The sequence below is a fragment of the Mustela erminea genome, chromosome 4, assembly GCF_009829155.1.
Source record: "Mustela erminea isolate mMusErm1 chromosome 4, mMusErm1.Pri, whole genome shotgun sequence".
Taxonomy (NCBI): domain Eukaryota; kingdom Metazoa; phylum Chordata; class Mammalia; order Carnivora; family Mustelidae; genus Mustela; species Mustela erminea.
The window spans coordinates 53,690,073-53,704,557 of NC_045617.1; the positions used below are offsets into that span (position 1 = coordinate 53,690,073).

Consider the following 14,485-nt stretch of genomic DNA (forward strand, 5'->3'; position numbering starts at 1 on the left):
GATCCCTGCAGACGCCGTGGTAACAGCACTCTCCACCTGAGCTCTCGGGGCTTTTCTATTCAGTTCTTTAATCTCCTTTATCTACAAAATGAAGATGATAGACTCCCCCCCACTTTCATATTGTTAAAAAATATTTTATGAAACTCTCTAAAGCAGAAAATGCCAAGGAAGATATTTCAGATTAATAGGATTGAATATTGATTGAGAACTTGGAGACATTGCCATTCAAGGCAGAATAAGAAACATTCAGCCTTTTTTTAACTTTTGACATGGAAACAACACAAATCTATGTATCCCTCTTAGCCCTTCTTCTTTATCAACCCTTCTCCCCATGTCTGCTCTAGCTAGGGTAATTATAAAATCTTTGTAGGGTATACTGCAAAAATCAACTAGCTCCTTGCCTACTGTGAGATTCGCAATAACGTTATTAACCTGCAAGTGGTTTCTGCAGTGAAGTTCCACCCACTCTTGGGTTCCAACTACAACCACCTGGTTTTCACTCTATTTCAGACTTCTGGAATTAAAAACAAATCTGGAGATCAGAACACATGACATGTGGATCTGCATAATTTGAATCAGTAATATGTATAAGATTCTAAAGTACATTTATATGAAAAAGTAGACAGGGAAAGTGAAGTAGCTTGTTTCTCAATAGATTCTGCCCCATGGTCTAATGATCCATTATCTTTCCATTTGTCTCCATGGCTAGCTCTGAGCCCCAGGAAGGCTGTGGACAAAAAACAGTAAAAAAGCCTGCTAGAGTTGGAGTTTGTTGGAGGTTTTGGCACATACCAGTGGCAGTTCTTGTCCACACCAACTAAGTGTCCTACAATTTAATTCAATTCTGATATTATCTACCTAGAGATTGCATCAGATCCCACAGGATCGGGGCTCCCCTGAGACAGCCCCAACCTACTCTCACCCACACACACTTCAGATGCCAGTTGCAAGCCCAGGTTATTACCTGTACTTCTGACCAATCAGCTACAGAGCAGAGGTTCCAATGACCCCCTCCAAGGACTGGATTAATTTGCTAGAGCAACTCACAGATCTCAGGGAAACACTTAGGTTTCCCCATTTGTTAAAGGATATAATAGAAGATACAGATGAACGGTTGGAAAGACACGCATAGGTAAGGTATGTGGGAGAGGGCAGAGCTTCCATGCCCTCTCCGGGCATACCATACTCCTAGCACCTCCCCCTATTCACCAGCCTTGAAGCTCTCTGTACCCTGTACTTAGGAGATTTTAATGGAGGCATCATCAATCATTAACTCCATTTTCAGCTCTTGTGTCATGTCAAGAGAATGAGGGACAGGTCTGAAAATTCTAAGCCACATCCTGGTCTTTCTGGTGACCAGTCCTCATCCAGGAGCCAGCCAGAAACCCACCCAGAATTAGCTCAGTAGAACAAAAGACACTCTTATTACCCATAAGATCACAAGAGCTTCTGAAACAAAATTGAAGACCAATATTAGGGGTGCCTGACTGTTGAGTTGGTAGAGAATATGACTCTCAATCTTGGGGTTATGAGTTGAAGCCCCACATTGGGACTAGGACTTACTTTAAAAAAAGAGAGTCCAATCTTTTTCTCATATATTTTTAAAAGATTTTATTTATTTATTTCACAGACAGAGAACACAAGTAGGCAGAGAGGCAGGCTCCCTGCTGAACAGAGAGCCCAATGCGGGGCTCCATCCCAGGACCTGGGGACTATGACCTGAACCGAAGACAGAGGCTTTAACCCACTGAGCCACCCAGGTGCCCCAGAGAGAAAACAATCAATTTTTTTTCTCTCCAGAGAGAAAGCAATCTCAAAACAAGAGATGCTCCTAGTGTTTGTATCATTAAGGAAATTAACAGGGTTTCAGGATCTCCATGGTAGGAACTGGGGGCAAAGACCAATATATATTTTCTATTAATTCACAGCATGCCTTTTATATGCAAAACAATCAATCCAGAGCCTACATTTTGAATCTCTTCTTCTTCTATCAGGCTTTTACAGTCAAGGAGGCAATATTCCTCTGTCCTAATCATCCCAGGACCAGGTACAAGACAACTACAGATAGCCTATATACCCCAGAGCCCACCGAAATTGTTCACACTAGCCAATTCTAAACCTGTTTATCCTACTTTGTCTCACTTTCCCCATAGAAACCAGAAAAAGGACTCCTGCCTATAGTTTTCTCTTGGCTCCTTCAACATCCTGACCAACCCTTGTACTTTTTCTATTTGGTCCTGCATGGCATGGTGTGTGCCCCCAAACCCATTGTGAATAACAAACTATCTTTTCAATGGCAGTCATCTCCTGACCTGTTGGCTTTACTGTACATGCATAATAATAAAGCCCACATTTTAAAACACCATACTAATACCTATGGAAAACGTCAATGCTAAAATAATCACAACAAAGAAAAAGTGGTTGAAGTCCTTGACAAGGACAGGCAGATGAAGAAGCAGCTAAAGATTGCTTCCAACAAGGGCAAAATGTCCTGCTTTCCAGCCAGCCAGAAATGGTCTCTAGCCCTTGGACTGCCACTGTCCCAGACATCTTACTGTAAATGTAATGACAACAGTGACTAGGATGAATCTTAGTTCACCAATCTGAGATTCCTCAGGGTGTGAGGTGTGAGGGGAAACGGCATGAAAAGAAACAGAAGTTGAGTAAAGAAAACCATGCTGGACTTGTCAAACACATGAATGCTTCTGCACAAAATAATATTATATATGATCATAAATACGTGTTTTTGTTGTTCATACATTTAGTCATTTAAAATCAGGATTTTACCTTTGGCAATTTTAGTAAAGCTACAGACATTTGAATGTGGTTGTTCAGATTAATATATGAAATGATGTTAACAGAGAAATTGGTTGTAATGGTTGATGATGGTGATATTCGGAAGGCAATACACATTTACTAATCTTTTCTCTAGACTGAATCTACTTTAGTAGTTACATTTGGTAGAATTGTGAAGGATGTATCTCATTTCTTTTCACCTATGTATCTATTGTATAAACCACGTAAGTATTTATACCATTAGAATTTAAAATGTAATAAGATGCTGATAAGCATGAACTATATAACATCATGAAATATTTTCCCCATGAAGGTAGAATATTTGATATTTAGTGATATATTGTTGTGTCTATGTATGTATATATATTCAGTATAACATAATTTGAAGATATAGCAAATTGCACATTGAAAAATAAATAAGGTATTCTATCTTAGGCTTAAGATATCACACCTAGGCCTGGAGTTTGCAAAAGAGTCTGGTCATATCATTTATAGTGATTAGTGAATCACTTTATATGTGAAATCATTCCTCATATTTATTATGTCAATTTCTCATTCTCTTTGAATAGTCCAAATTTGACTTTAAAAAATATTTAATTTTTCCAAATCTTCTCTTTCTCTTGATCTATGTCTTATGACCATACACAGAATTTTTAAAAATTTAGATTCAATTAATTGTGCGTGGGTGGCTCAGTTGGTTAAGCTTCTGTCTTGGGCTCAGGTCATGATCCCAGGGTTCTGGGATCAAACCCTGCATCATCGGGCTCCCAGCTCAGCTGGAGCAGCCAGAGAGGCTGCTTCTCTCTCTTCCTCTGCCTCCCCCTCTGCTTGTGCTCCCTTCCTCTCTCTCTTTCAAATAAATAAATAAATTATTATAAATAAATAAATTCAATTACATATAGTGTATTGTTAGTTTCAGAGGTAGAGTTCAGTGATTCATCAGTCGTATATAATTCCCAGTGCTCATTACATCACATGCCCTCCTGAATGTGAATCACCCAGTTCCCCCATCCCCTCACCTTCTCCTCTCCAGCAACTCTCAGTCTGTTTTCTATGATTTAGAGCCTCTTATGATTTGCCTCCCTCTCTGATTTCATCTTGTTTTATTTTTCTTTTCTTTCCCCTATGATCCTGTTTTGTTTCTTAAATTCCCCAAATCAGTGAGATCGTATGATAACTGTCTTTCTCTGTTGACTTATTTCGCTTAGCACAATATCCTCCAGTTCTACCCACGTCATTGCAAATGGCAAGATTTCAATTTTTTGGGCGCCTGGGTGGCTCAGTGGGTTAAGCCGCTGCCTTCGGCTCAGGTCATGATCTCAGGGTCCTGGGATCGAGTCCCGCATCGGGCTCTCTGCTCAGCAGGGAGCCTGCTTCCTTCTCTCTCTCTCTCTGCCTGCCTCTCAGTATACTTGTAATTTCTCTCTGTCAAATAAATAAATAAAATCTTTAAAAAAAAAAAAGATTTCAATTTTTTGATGGCTGCATATTCCCCCTATACCACATCTTCTCTATCCATACATCTGTCAATGGACATTTAGGCTCTTTCCATAGTTTGGCTATTGTGGACATTGCTGCTATAAACGATGGGGTACCTGTGCCCCTTCGGATCACTATATTTGTGTCTTTGGGGTAAATCCCCAGTAGTGCAATTGCTGGGTCCTAGGGTAGCTCTATTTTAAACTTTTTGAGAAGCCTTCATACTTTTTTCCAGAGTGGCTGCACCAGCTTGCATTTCCACCAACAGTGTAGGAGGGTCCTCCGTTCTCCACATCCTCACCAACATCTGTCCTTTCCTAACTTGTTAATTTCAGCCATTCTGACTGGAGTTCTATGCACTGTCCAAAATAGCTCTACCATTTTATATTCCCATAAACAATCTCATTGTTATTTTAATATGCATTTCTTTAATTAATTGCTAATATTTATTAATTCACTCAACTAAAATTTACTCAACCATTATGTGGCAGGCTGTCATAGACACTAGGGATACAGCAATAAATAAAACTTGCAAAATTGGCTCTAGCCTTCTAGTGCTTACATTTCAGTAATATAAAAATATATTCATATTTACCATAAACAAATTCATAAATAGCATGTTAGCTAATAAAGAGCCATGTGGAAAAGGCTTTATGCAGAAAAACAAATGTGGATGTATGTGGGCTTAATTTTAATTATGGTAGTCAGGCAAGGCTTCACTGAGAGGTGACAAGTGAGCAAAAGACCAAAAGGAGCTGAAGGAGAGCCATGAAAATATCTAGAGGAAGAGGGTTGTAACCAGAGTGGGCAGCCAGCCCAAAGGCCCAGAGGTGGAAGTGAGGCCAACAGTGCTCAAAGAACAGCAAAAATGTAGTGTGGCTTCAAAGTAAGAGAGAAGACATGTAGATAGGCAGCGAGAGTATCATGTAAGGCCTTGCAGACCATTATAAAAACGTTGGGTTTTAGTCAGATGTTAAGTAATTGGAAGCTGTAATTGCACAAAATGGTACAAAAGTGATGTTTTGTCAGAAATGGTGGTGGTGGGGGGGGATAAACTTCGCGTGGAAATCCTCAACAGAGGCCAAAAATCGTTTTATTAAGTCTTCAAAGTTAAAGATTACTGATAAAACCAGTAATGATTTGGGGCTGAAGCCTACTGTTTTTTAGCTTGTCGCTCTAAGGACCAGTCGCTGTTACTGTGAGCAGAGCTTCTATCCTGGGCACGACCAGCCACGGAATTCCCTGTTAGTCACCTTTCTGGGTAACAAACTGTACATTCAAGGCCTAAAGGTTTTGATTCAGGACGACGAAAATCCCTGATTACGAAATCCAGAGTAGTCGTCCCAATAATAACGTGGGAGAAGCAGGCGCCGCGGTCGCTCTCAATGCTCCCCAAGGAGCAGAGAGAAAAAAGGGCCGCTCGAAGGTGCCCCCGTTCTTGAAGTGGACACAAAACCCTTTACAAAAGTCCTTTTGAGCTACAGGCTTCTGCGCCAGTTGCCCTGGAAGAATCAGGATTTTCAAACGGGCCGCGTCGGAGGCGGGACACACGGTCACCACTCAAGCCCAGTGAGGGCCAGGCGCTGACCAGGCCGACCGCCACCGGAGGGTCGTCGCCGGAGGGATGACGTAAAAGGCGTCGCGCCGTGAGTGACGTGAGGCGTAGATCCACGACGGGCTGCGCCTGTCACACCCGCGGGTCGTTGCGGAGGAAGAGCGGGCGCCATGGCGGTTTTGCTGGAGACAACTTTGGGCGACGTCGTCATCGATCTGTACACTGAGGAGCGGCCGCGCGGTGAGACCCGGGCCCTGGTCCCGTCTGGCCCTGGCCCCGATCTCCTTTCCTCACTGTTTCTTCGCTGCCGGGTCCCCTTGACTGGGTTCGAGCTTCTGGGCTACTGGTGCCCACGACAGGGCTATTTTATTAGCGGGCCGTGGTTCGAAGAAAAGTTTTTTTGAGGAGCAGCCTCTCTCCTGTATCTGGGGCGAGCCGATCGGGTGGCGGGTGCTTGTGGCATTAAATGCCTGTGATGTGTGCTTGTGTGTGCGGGGAGGGGGGTGGAAATGCCGGCTGCATATACTATGCGCATAGCTTTTGTGGCTATTTATTGAACTTTACTCGTGAGAGAACACAACCTGTATTCCTTGGTGTGTAATCAGTAAGTCCTGATGGAAGCGGGAAGGATGGTGTTTGGAGCAGTGAGTGTGAGCATCCCTCCTGGGTGGAGGAAGGGCTGTCCGGAGATGTGCACCGAGCCCTAGCAAACACTCCTCGTCTGCTGTGCGAGACTGTGCCAAGCTCTGGGATAGGCATCTTGTCCTTGACGGTCTAATTTTCTACTGGGAGAAAGAGACCTGGGAGCCCCTTTAAGTGTTGTATGTCCATTGTAAGTGTTGTAGTTGAAGAATGTAAGTTGCTATGGAAACCAGTGGAGGGAGTAATTCTTCCCCGCTGGAGGCGGGGAGAAGCAAAGCAAGCCAAGAAAGTAGAACACTTGAACTAGCTCTTTCAAAGATGAGTGGGAATGAGGGTGTTTTTTTTTTGTTTGTTTGTTTGTTCGGGTTTTTTTGTTTGTTTTTTTGTTTTTTTAATTTTCTTGGAATTTTCTGGAAACAGCAAGTATTTTGGTATGGCTTGAAAGAATGATACATGAGGTGGAATGGCAAAGTATGAGTCTGGTTGTCTAAGTTATGTTGGTTAGGTCGGATGTGAATAGTCTTGTGTGCCCTACTGATGGCTAGCATCTTTGAAGGTTTTAAAAGCAGGATTGAGGCATGGCACATATGTTCTAGAAAGATGACAGGCAACAGTGTGGAGATAGTGTCAGAGCTGGGAGAAACTAGAGGCCACAGAGATTAGTTACAATCAGGATCCTGTCCCCCTGGCATATAGTCTGTCAAAGAGGATGAAACAGAACATACAGTGTTCTTCTGCCATATTACACTCTGTCCTACACTGAGTTGTACCCCCCACCCCCAGCACTACATGCTTAATTATACTTCCATGCCTTTCTCTTACTGTTGCTTCTACTTCCACGTTTCTTTCTACTGTTGTCCTTTTGGCAAACTTCCTGCTTATCAAGCATGATTTCTTCTGTGAAGCTCTCCTTTGTCCCTGGGCAGAATTAGGTCGGTTTCTTCTGCTCTGAGATCTTTTAAAACAGCATGTAACACATTTTGTTGTATAATTTACCTGTTATCCTGGAATCGTTTGCAAATCTTGTCTCCCCTCAAGAATGTAAACTCCAAGAGGGCAGGGACTATGCCTTCCTTCCTTGTCTTTCTATGCTAAGCGCCTGGTACAGTGCCTGCCACTTTGCACACACTAAAGGCTCATTACTTGATTGACTAATGTATATAAATGTGTTCATTAGTTAGGATTCTCAGTGCAGATGATAGAAACTCAAACTGGCTTAAACAAAGAAAATAATTGAGTGCCTCCTGTTACTGAGGTAAGCTTGGCTTTAAGAATGGTGGGATCCAGGAATTCAAAGGATATTATAGGCAATTGTATTTTTCATCTCTTGGTTTTCCTTTCCTTTGAATTTGTTTGATATTCTTTATGTGGGACAGCATCTGATAAATGAATGGGCCTCTTTCCCCAGGGTTGTGAGGAACTGAAGGGGAGGTAGGGTTATCCTACCTAGTTAACACAGACAGAATAGACAAATAGCGATTCTTCAAAGGTAGTTTGGAAGACTAAAAACATAAGCCCACCCCATTTGTATGTATTTGTAAGCCTGTGACTGGATATTTACTTACATGTATAACTACTTACACTTTATAGTAAATATATCCAGATTTAATTTTCTTCCTCTCTCCCTTCCATTTCTTTCCTTTTTTTTTTTTTTTTTACTTTTTATTATAGAAAACTTATATAAAGAAGGAGAAAGAGTAATGAAAATGAGCCCTCCTGTGCCAATGACCAGTTAATGAACTTGTCAGCACATAACCAATATTGTTTCATTTATACTGGATTCCTTGGTAATAAATCCATTACATGGGACTTATTTAATCTGTGGTTACTTCAGTTTGTATTTCTAAAAAGTGATCAAAAAAATAACCACAAGTGGCTCAGTTAGTTAAGCGACTGCCTTCGGCTCTTGGAATCAAGTCCTGCATCAGGCTCCCTGCCCAGCAGGGAGTCTGCTTCTCCCTCTGACCCTCCACCTTCTCATGCTCTCTCTCTCTCTTATTCTCTCTTTCTCTCAAATAAATAAATAAAATCTTTAAAAAAAATAACCACAAATCATTATCACATCTGAAAAAATTGGCAATAATTTTTTGGTATCATTCATATTTCCCTTTTGTCTCATAAGTGTTTAAAAAATACTTGGTAATTTAAGGACCCAAACAAGGTTCATTTATTATATTGGCTGATACAGCTCTTAAATATCTTTTGATCTATAGAACTCCCCCTTGCCTTTTTTTTTTTTTTTTTAAACCTGTTTGAGTTTAGTTGGCACATAATGTTACATTAGTTTCGTGTGTAAGACAGTAATTCAGTTTCTCTAATCGTTATGCTCCGGTTACCACCCCTTTTGCCTATTTTAAAAAACTTTATTTTTTAGAGCAATTTAAGGTTCATAGCAAAACCGAGGGGAAGATACGTAGAGAGATTTTCCGTATACCCCCTATTGCCACGTATGTGAAGCCTCCCCCATTTTCAATATCCCCCACCAGAGTGTACCTTTGTTGTACATTTGTATTATTTGTACTATGTAACACTGTACACACATTATGTAGTACATTTGATGAACCTATGCTGACATGTCATAACCCATAGTTTACACTGAGGTACAATCCAAGTGTTGTACATTCTATGGGTTTGGACAAATATATATACATATATCCACCATTACAGTATCACACAGAAAAATCATGCTCTCCCTATTTATTTGCACATCTCTCTGCATCTCCTGGCAACCAGTGATCTTTTACCATATCCATAGATTTGGTTTTTTCCAGAATGTTACATGAATGGAATCATACGGTATGTAGTCTTTACAGATTGGTTTCTTTCAATTTGTAGTGTACATTTAAGGTTCTTTCATGTCTTTCCATGGCTTGATAGCTCATTTCTCTTTTGTAGCAAATAATAATATTCCATTGTCTGGTTGTACCACATATTATTTATTCAGTCACCTGCTGAAGGACATCTTGGTTGTTTCCATATTTTGGCAATTGTGAACAAATCCGCTATAAACATGTGTGCAGGTTTTTGTGTGAAAATACATTTTCATCTTCTTTGAGTAAATACCAAGAGGTATATTTGCTAGATTGCTAAATTGTATGGTAAGAATGTGTTCAGTTTTGTAAGAAACTGCCAGTATCTACGAATGGATAAGGAAGATGTGGTGCATATACACTATGGAGTATTATGCCTCCATCAGAAAGGATGAATACCCAACTTTTGTAGCAACATGGACGGGACTGGAAGAGATTATGCTGAGTGAAATAAGTCAAGCAGAGAGAGTCAAGTATCATGTGGTTTCACTTATTTGTGGAGCATAACGAATAACACGGAGGCCATGGGGAGATGGAGAGGAGAAGGGAGTTGAGGGAAATTGGAAGGGGAGGTGAACCATGAGAGACTATGGACTCTGAAAAACAACCTGAGGGTTTTGAAGGGGCAGGGAGTGGGAGGTTGGGGAGCCTGGTGGTGGGTATTATGGAGGGCAGGTATTGCATGGAGCACTGGGTGTGGTGTAAAAACAATGAATTCTGTTACGCTGAAAAGAAAAAAAAAAAAAGAAGAAGAAGAAACTGCCAAGATCTAGATCTATATGTTATATTGCTTGATATCTTTTAATCTGTAGATTCTTCTTCACCCCACCCCCATTTTTCCCTTAACAACTTCACTTTTTTAAAAGTTTATTTATTTATTTGAGAGAGAAAGAAAGAGAGAATGAGCAGGAGAGGAGCAGAGGGAGAAGGACAAGCAGACTCTGAGTGGAGCCATCACAGGGCTCGATCCCAGGACCCTGAGATCATGACCTGAGCTGAAATAGAGTCAGAGGCTTAACTGACTGAGCCACCCAAGCACCTCTACCTTATTAATTTTTTGAGAAGGAATCCGAGTGATTTGTTTTATAGAATTTCCCTCATTTTGGATTTGACTGATTTTATTCTTGTTGTATATTTAAATGTATTTTTATCTATTCTGTTTCTCATAATTGCCACTTAAGTCTAGTCTTGATAAAGTACAGGTTTAATGTTTTTGGCAAGAATATTTTCATATAAGTCTTTTGCACTTAAGCTGCATCACATTCAGGAAGCACATTATGTCTGGTTGGTTCTTCCTGTGAAGTTAAAATTGGTTGGTGAGTTCAGGCTTGTCTACCTATTGTGTCTGTTGCAGTGTCCCCATTAGCTTTTCATCTAAAAATTTAGGCAGCCATTGATGATCACTGCCTAGATCCATTATTTTTGTTTTTTAGTTAAAGAACTACTTTTTTGTATTTTTTTTTAAAGATTTTATTTATTTATTTGACAGACAGAGATCACAAGCAGGCAGAGAGGCAGGCAGAGAGAGAGAGAGAGAGAGAGGGAAGCAGGCTCCCTGCGGAGCAGAGAGCCCGATGCGGGGCTCGATCCCAGGACCCTGAGATCACGACCCGAGCCGAAGGCAGCAGCCCAACCCACTGAGCCACCCAGGCGCCCCACTACTTTTTTGTATTAAACAGTAATCCCAGAAATGTATTTTTCTAGGCAAACAATAAAAATCCTGATACTCAAGCACTTTCAATACCATGGGCCCGTCTTGCCCTGCTGGTCTATTTACCCTCTATCACTTTGTATTATCAGAGTGTTACAGAGCTTAGACTGGTATTTTGGACCCTTCAAAATGCATTTATATTTGCATATCCAGACTTATTCCTACTGTCTTCCCAACTTGAAATGCTCACTCTCACTCTTGGCTTGTGTAGTTCTTTTAATGCCCACCTTAAGCCTCTTTTTTAAGATTTTATATATTTATTTGACAGACAGAGATCACAAGTAGGCAGAGAAGTAGGCAAGGGGAGGGTGAACAGACTCCCCACTGAGCAGAGAGCCCCATATGGGGCTCGATCCCAGGACCCTGAGATCATGACCTGAGCTGAAGGCAGAGGCTTAACCCACTGAGCCATCCAGGCGCCCCTTAAGCCTCTTCTTATTAATTGTGGGGTGTTTTTTTTTTTAAGTTTTAATTAATTAATTAATTAATTAATTTGACAGAGATAGATCACAAGTAAGCAGGCCGGGGGGTGGAGGGCGGATCTGCTGAGCAGGGAGCCGGATACGGGGCTTGATCCCAGGACCGTGAGATCATGACCTGAGCCCAAGGCAGAGGCTCAACCCACTGAGCCTCTCAGGTGGCGCTTCTTATTAATTGTTATTAATTAAGGTCTTCTAATTTCCCTGGCCAGAAACAATCTCTTTTGAACTCTTGTGGCTTTTTAAAAACCATTTTTTACCATTTTATTATATAAATGGCACAGATGGTATTAGATATATCTGGTATTGTAACTATTTTTTCTTGGATGTAAGGACTCTGGATAGCCTCATAGGTCTTTCTGTCTGATTTCCAGCTTAGTGTTTGGAGAATTTGTTAGTGTACAACTAGACTATGAATTTCTTGAGGGGAGGGACTATGGTTTAATGGCATTTGTGATAGCAGTGCCAAGCACATAGAAGAGACTCTGTAAATATTTATTGAGTAATGAGTACATTTATATGAGAAAGCTGCTACATGATAAGTATATGGATTTTTGTGAGGAACTATTTAGTCATTTAAGAAATTGGTCTCAGATACTTGATTTTCTCTAGTTTATATAATTTGTACCCCTTTTCAGATACTCAGATTCTTTTCCATCATAGTATCCTCTTTGGGTTTTTTTTTCTCTTGCAGAACTAATCCATTAATAAATGGTTGCCTATCCCAAATACTTGTCAGTTTCCTGTATTAGTTCAGATGCCCAAGAAGTCCTAAGAAAAAGAGAATACAAAGATAAATATATTGAAATATAAAATTTATTGCCTTTTTTTTTTTTTTTTAAAGATTTTATTTATTTATTTGACAGAGAGAAATCCCAAGTAGATGGAGAGGCAGGCAGAGAGAGAGAGAGGGAAGCAGGCTCCCTGCTGAGCAGAGAGCCCGATGCGGGCCTCGATCCCAGGACCCTGAGATCATGACCTGAGCCGAAGGCAGCGGCTTAACCCACTGAGCCACCCAGGCGCCCAAAATTTATTGCCTTTTTGTACACTTACACCTTTTTTATGATTTAGGATATTTGACCATTGGGGGTATTTGTTTGATAATTTAGAAATTAAATTATGCCAGCTGTGCATTTACTTGGTTTAAAATGTTTTTGTGAACAACTATGATAAATTTACTATTTACTTCTCTTTCAGCCTGCTTGAATTTCCTGAAGTTGTGCAAAATAAAGTATTATAATTATTGTCTTATTCATAATGTACAGGTGAGTTGGTGGATATTAGTCATGTCCTATATTATTGGAACCATTTAGCAAACTCTGTGAATTAACTAAATATCCTATTTATTATAGAGGGATTTTATCATACAAACTGGTGATCCTACAGGGACTGGTCGTGGAGGAGAATCTGTTTTTGGGTGAGTTCTTTTATTTTTTAAATGAGAAAAAATAGAATTGTCTCAACAGTGTTACCTAACATATTTCAATCTGCATTTTAAAATACAGTTCAAATATAGATTATTTTTTCAATCTCCCTAAATGTCTATAGCAAAAAAAAAGTATTTTAATCATAGTGGCGTTTCTAAAAAGAAATGATAATCCTACTTGTTACTAGTACTTTGCATTTCATGTTGAGAGTACTTATATTTTATAACTTTATTATATGTATTTTCAGTCAGCTGTATGGTGATCAAGCAAGCTTTTTTGAGGCTGAAAAAGTGCCAAGAATTAAGCACAAGAAGAAAGGCACTGTGTCCATGGTGAACAATGGCAGTGATCAACATGGATCTCAGGTTAGGAAATGAATAAGAAGATGAATTTTTAATATTCTTCTTATTATTTTTTTATGTAGAGAATATTTTTTTAAAGATTTTATTTATTTGAGCGAGAGAGAGCATGAGCAAGGGGAGGGGCAAGGGACAGCAGACTCCCTGCTGAGCAGGGAGCCCAATGCAGGGCTCAGTCCCAGGACCCTGGGACCATGACCTGAGCTGAAGGCAGAGACTTAATTGACCAAGCCACCCAGGCACCCCAAGATGAGTTTTGTTTTAAAATGAAGGACTGGGGGCGCCTGGGTGGCTCAGTGGGTTAAAGCCTCTGCCTTCAGCTCAGGTTATGATCTCAGGGTCCTGGGATCGAGTCCCTCATCGGGCTCTCTGCTCGGCAGGGAGCCTGCTTCCTCCTCTCTCTGCCTTCCTCTCTGCCTACTTCTGATCTGTCTCTGTCAAAGGAATAAATAAAATTAAAAAAAAAAATGAAGGACTGGAAAGAGCCACAAGGTATCTTTTTAAACTATCCAATAAGAAGAGAATTTTAGGGGCGCCTGGGTGGCTCAGTTGGTTAAAGCCTCCGCGTTCGGCTTAGGTCATGATCTCAGGGACTTGGGATCGAGCCCCACATCAGGCTCTCTGCTCAGCGGGAAGACTGCTTCCCCCTCTCTCTCTCTGCCTGCCTCTCTGCCTGCTTGTGATCTCTGTCTGTCAAATAAATAAAATCTTTAAAAAAAAAAAAAGAGAGAGAATTTCAAAGATAGTATATTTTTCTATATAAAGAAGTTATTTTGCTGGGTGCCTAGCTGGCTCAGTCCGTAAAATGTGTGACTCCTCGGGGGTGAGTTTGAGCCCCATGCTGGGTGTAAAGATTACTTACAAATAAAATCTTTTAAAGAAATTACTTTGTTCTTTTTAAAAAATTTATTTAGTTAGTTATATTTTTTTTATTAGAGAAGGAGGGTAAGAGGGAGAGAGAGAATCCATGCAGGCTCCATGCCCAGCACAGAGCCTGACTCAGGGCTCGATCTCACAACATTGAGATCATGGCCTGAGCTGAAATCAAGGGTCAGATGCTTAACCAATTGAGCCACCCAGTCACCCAAACTTTGTTCTTTTAAATGTAAGTCATGTCCAGTGTCAGGAGTTCAGAAAATAGAGAAAAGTACATGGGAGAAAAATAACATTATCCACAATCCTACTATCCATGGATCATCAATGTCCACATTGTGGTCTGTTTTCTTT

The 14,485-nt window shown here is 40.6% G+C and overlaps 1 protein-coding gene across 1 annotated transcript in view; it reads left to right on the forward strand.

Annotated features, from left to right (window-relative positions):
* The first annotated feature begins 5,935 nt into the window (after positions 1-5,935).
* The window catches only part of PPIL4 (peptidylprolyl isomerase like 4), a 37,541-nt gene continuing 28,991 nt past the window's right edge, over positions 5,936-14,485 (forward strand). Inside the window, exons 1-4 of the mRNA XM_032339277.1 lie at positions 5,936-6,070; positions 12,670-12,737; positions 12,825-12,889; positions 13,147-13,264. Coding sequence (XP_032195168.1) covers positions 6,001-6,070; positions 12,670-12,737; positions 12,825-12,889; positions 13,147-13,264 — 321 coding nt within the window. The 5' untranslated portion in view covers positions 5,936-6,000. The remainder of the gene's footprint in view (positions 6,071-12,669; positions 12,738-12,824; positions 12,890-13,146; positions 13,265-14,485) is intronic.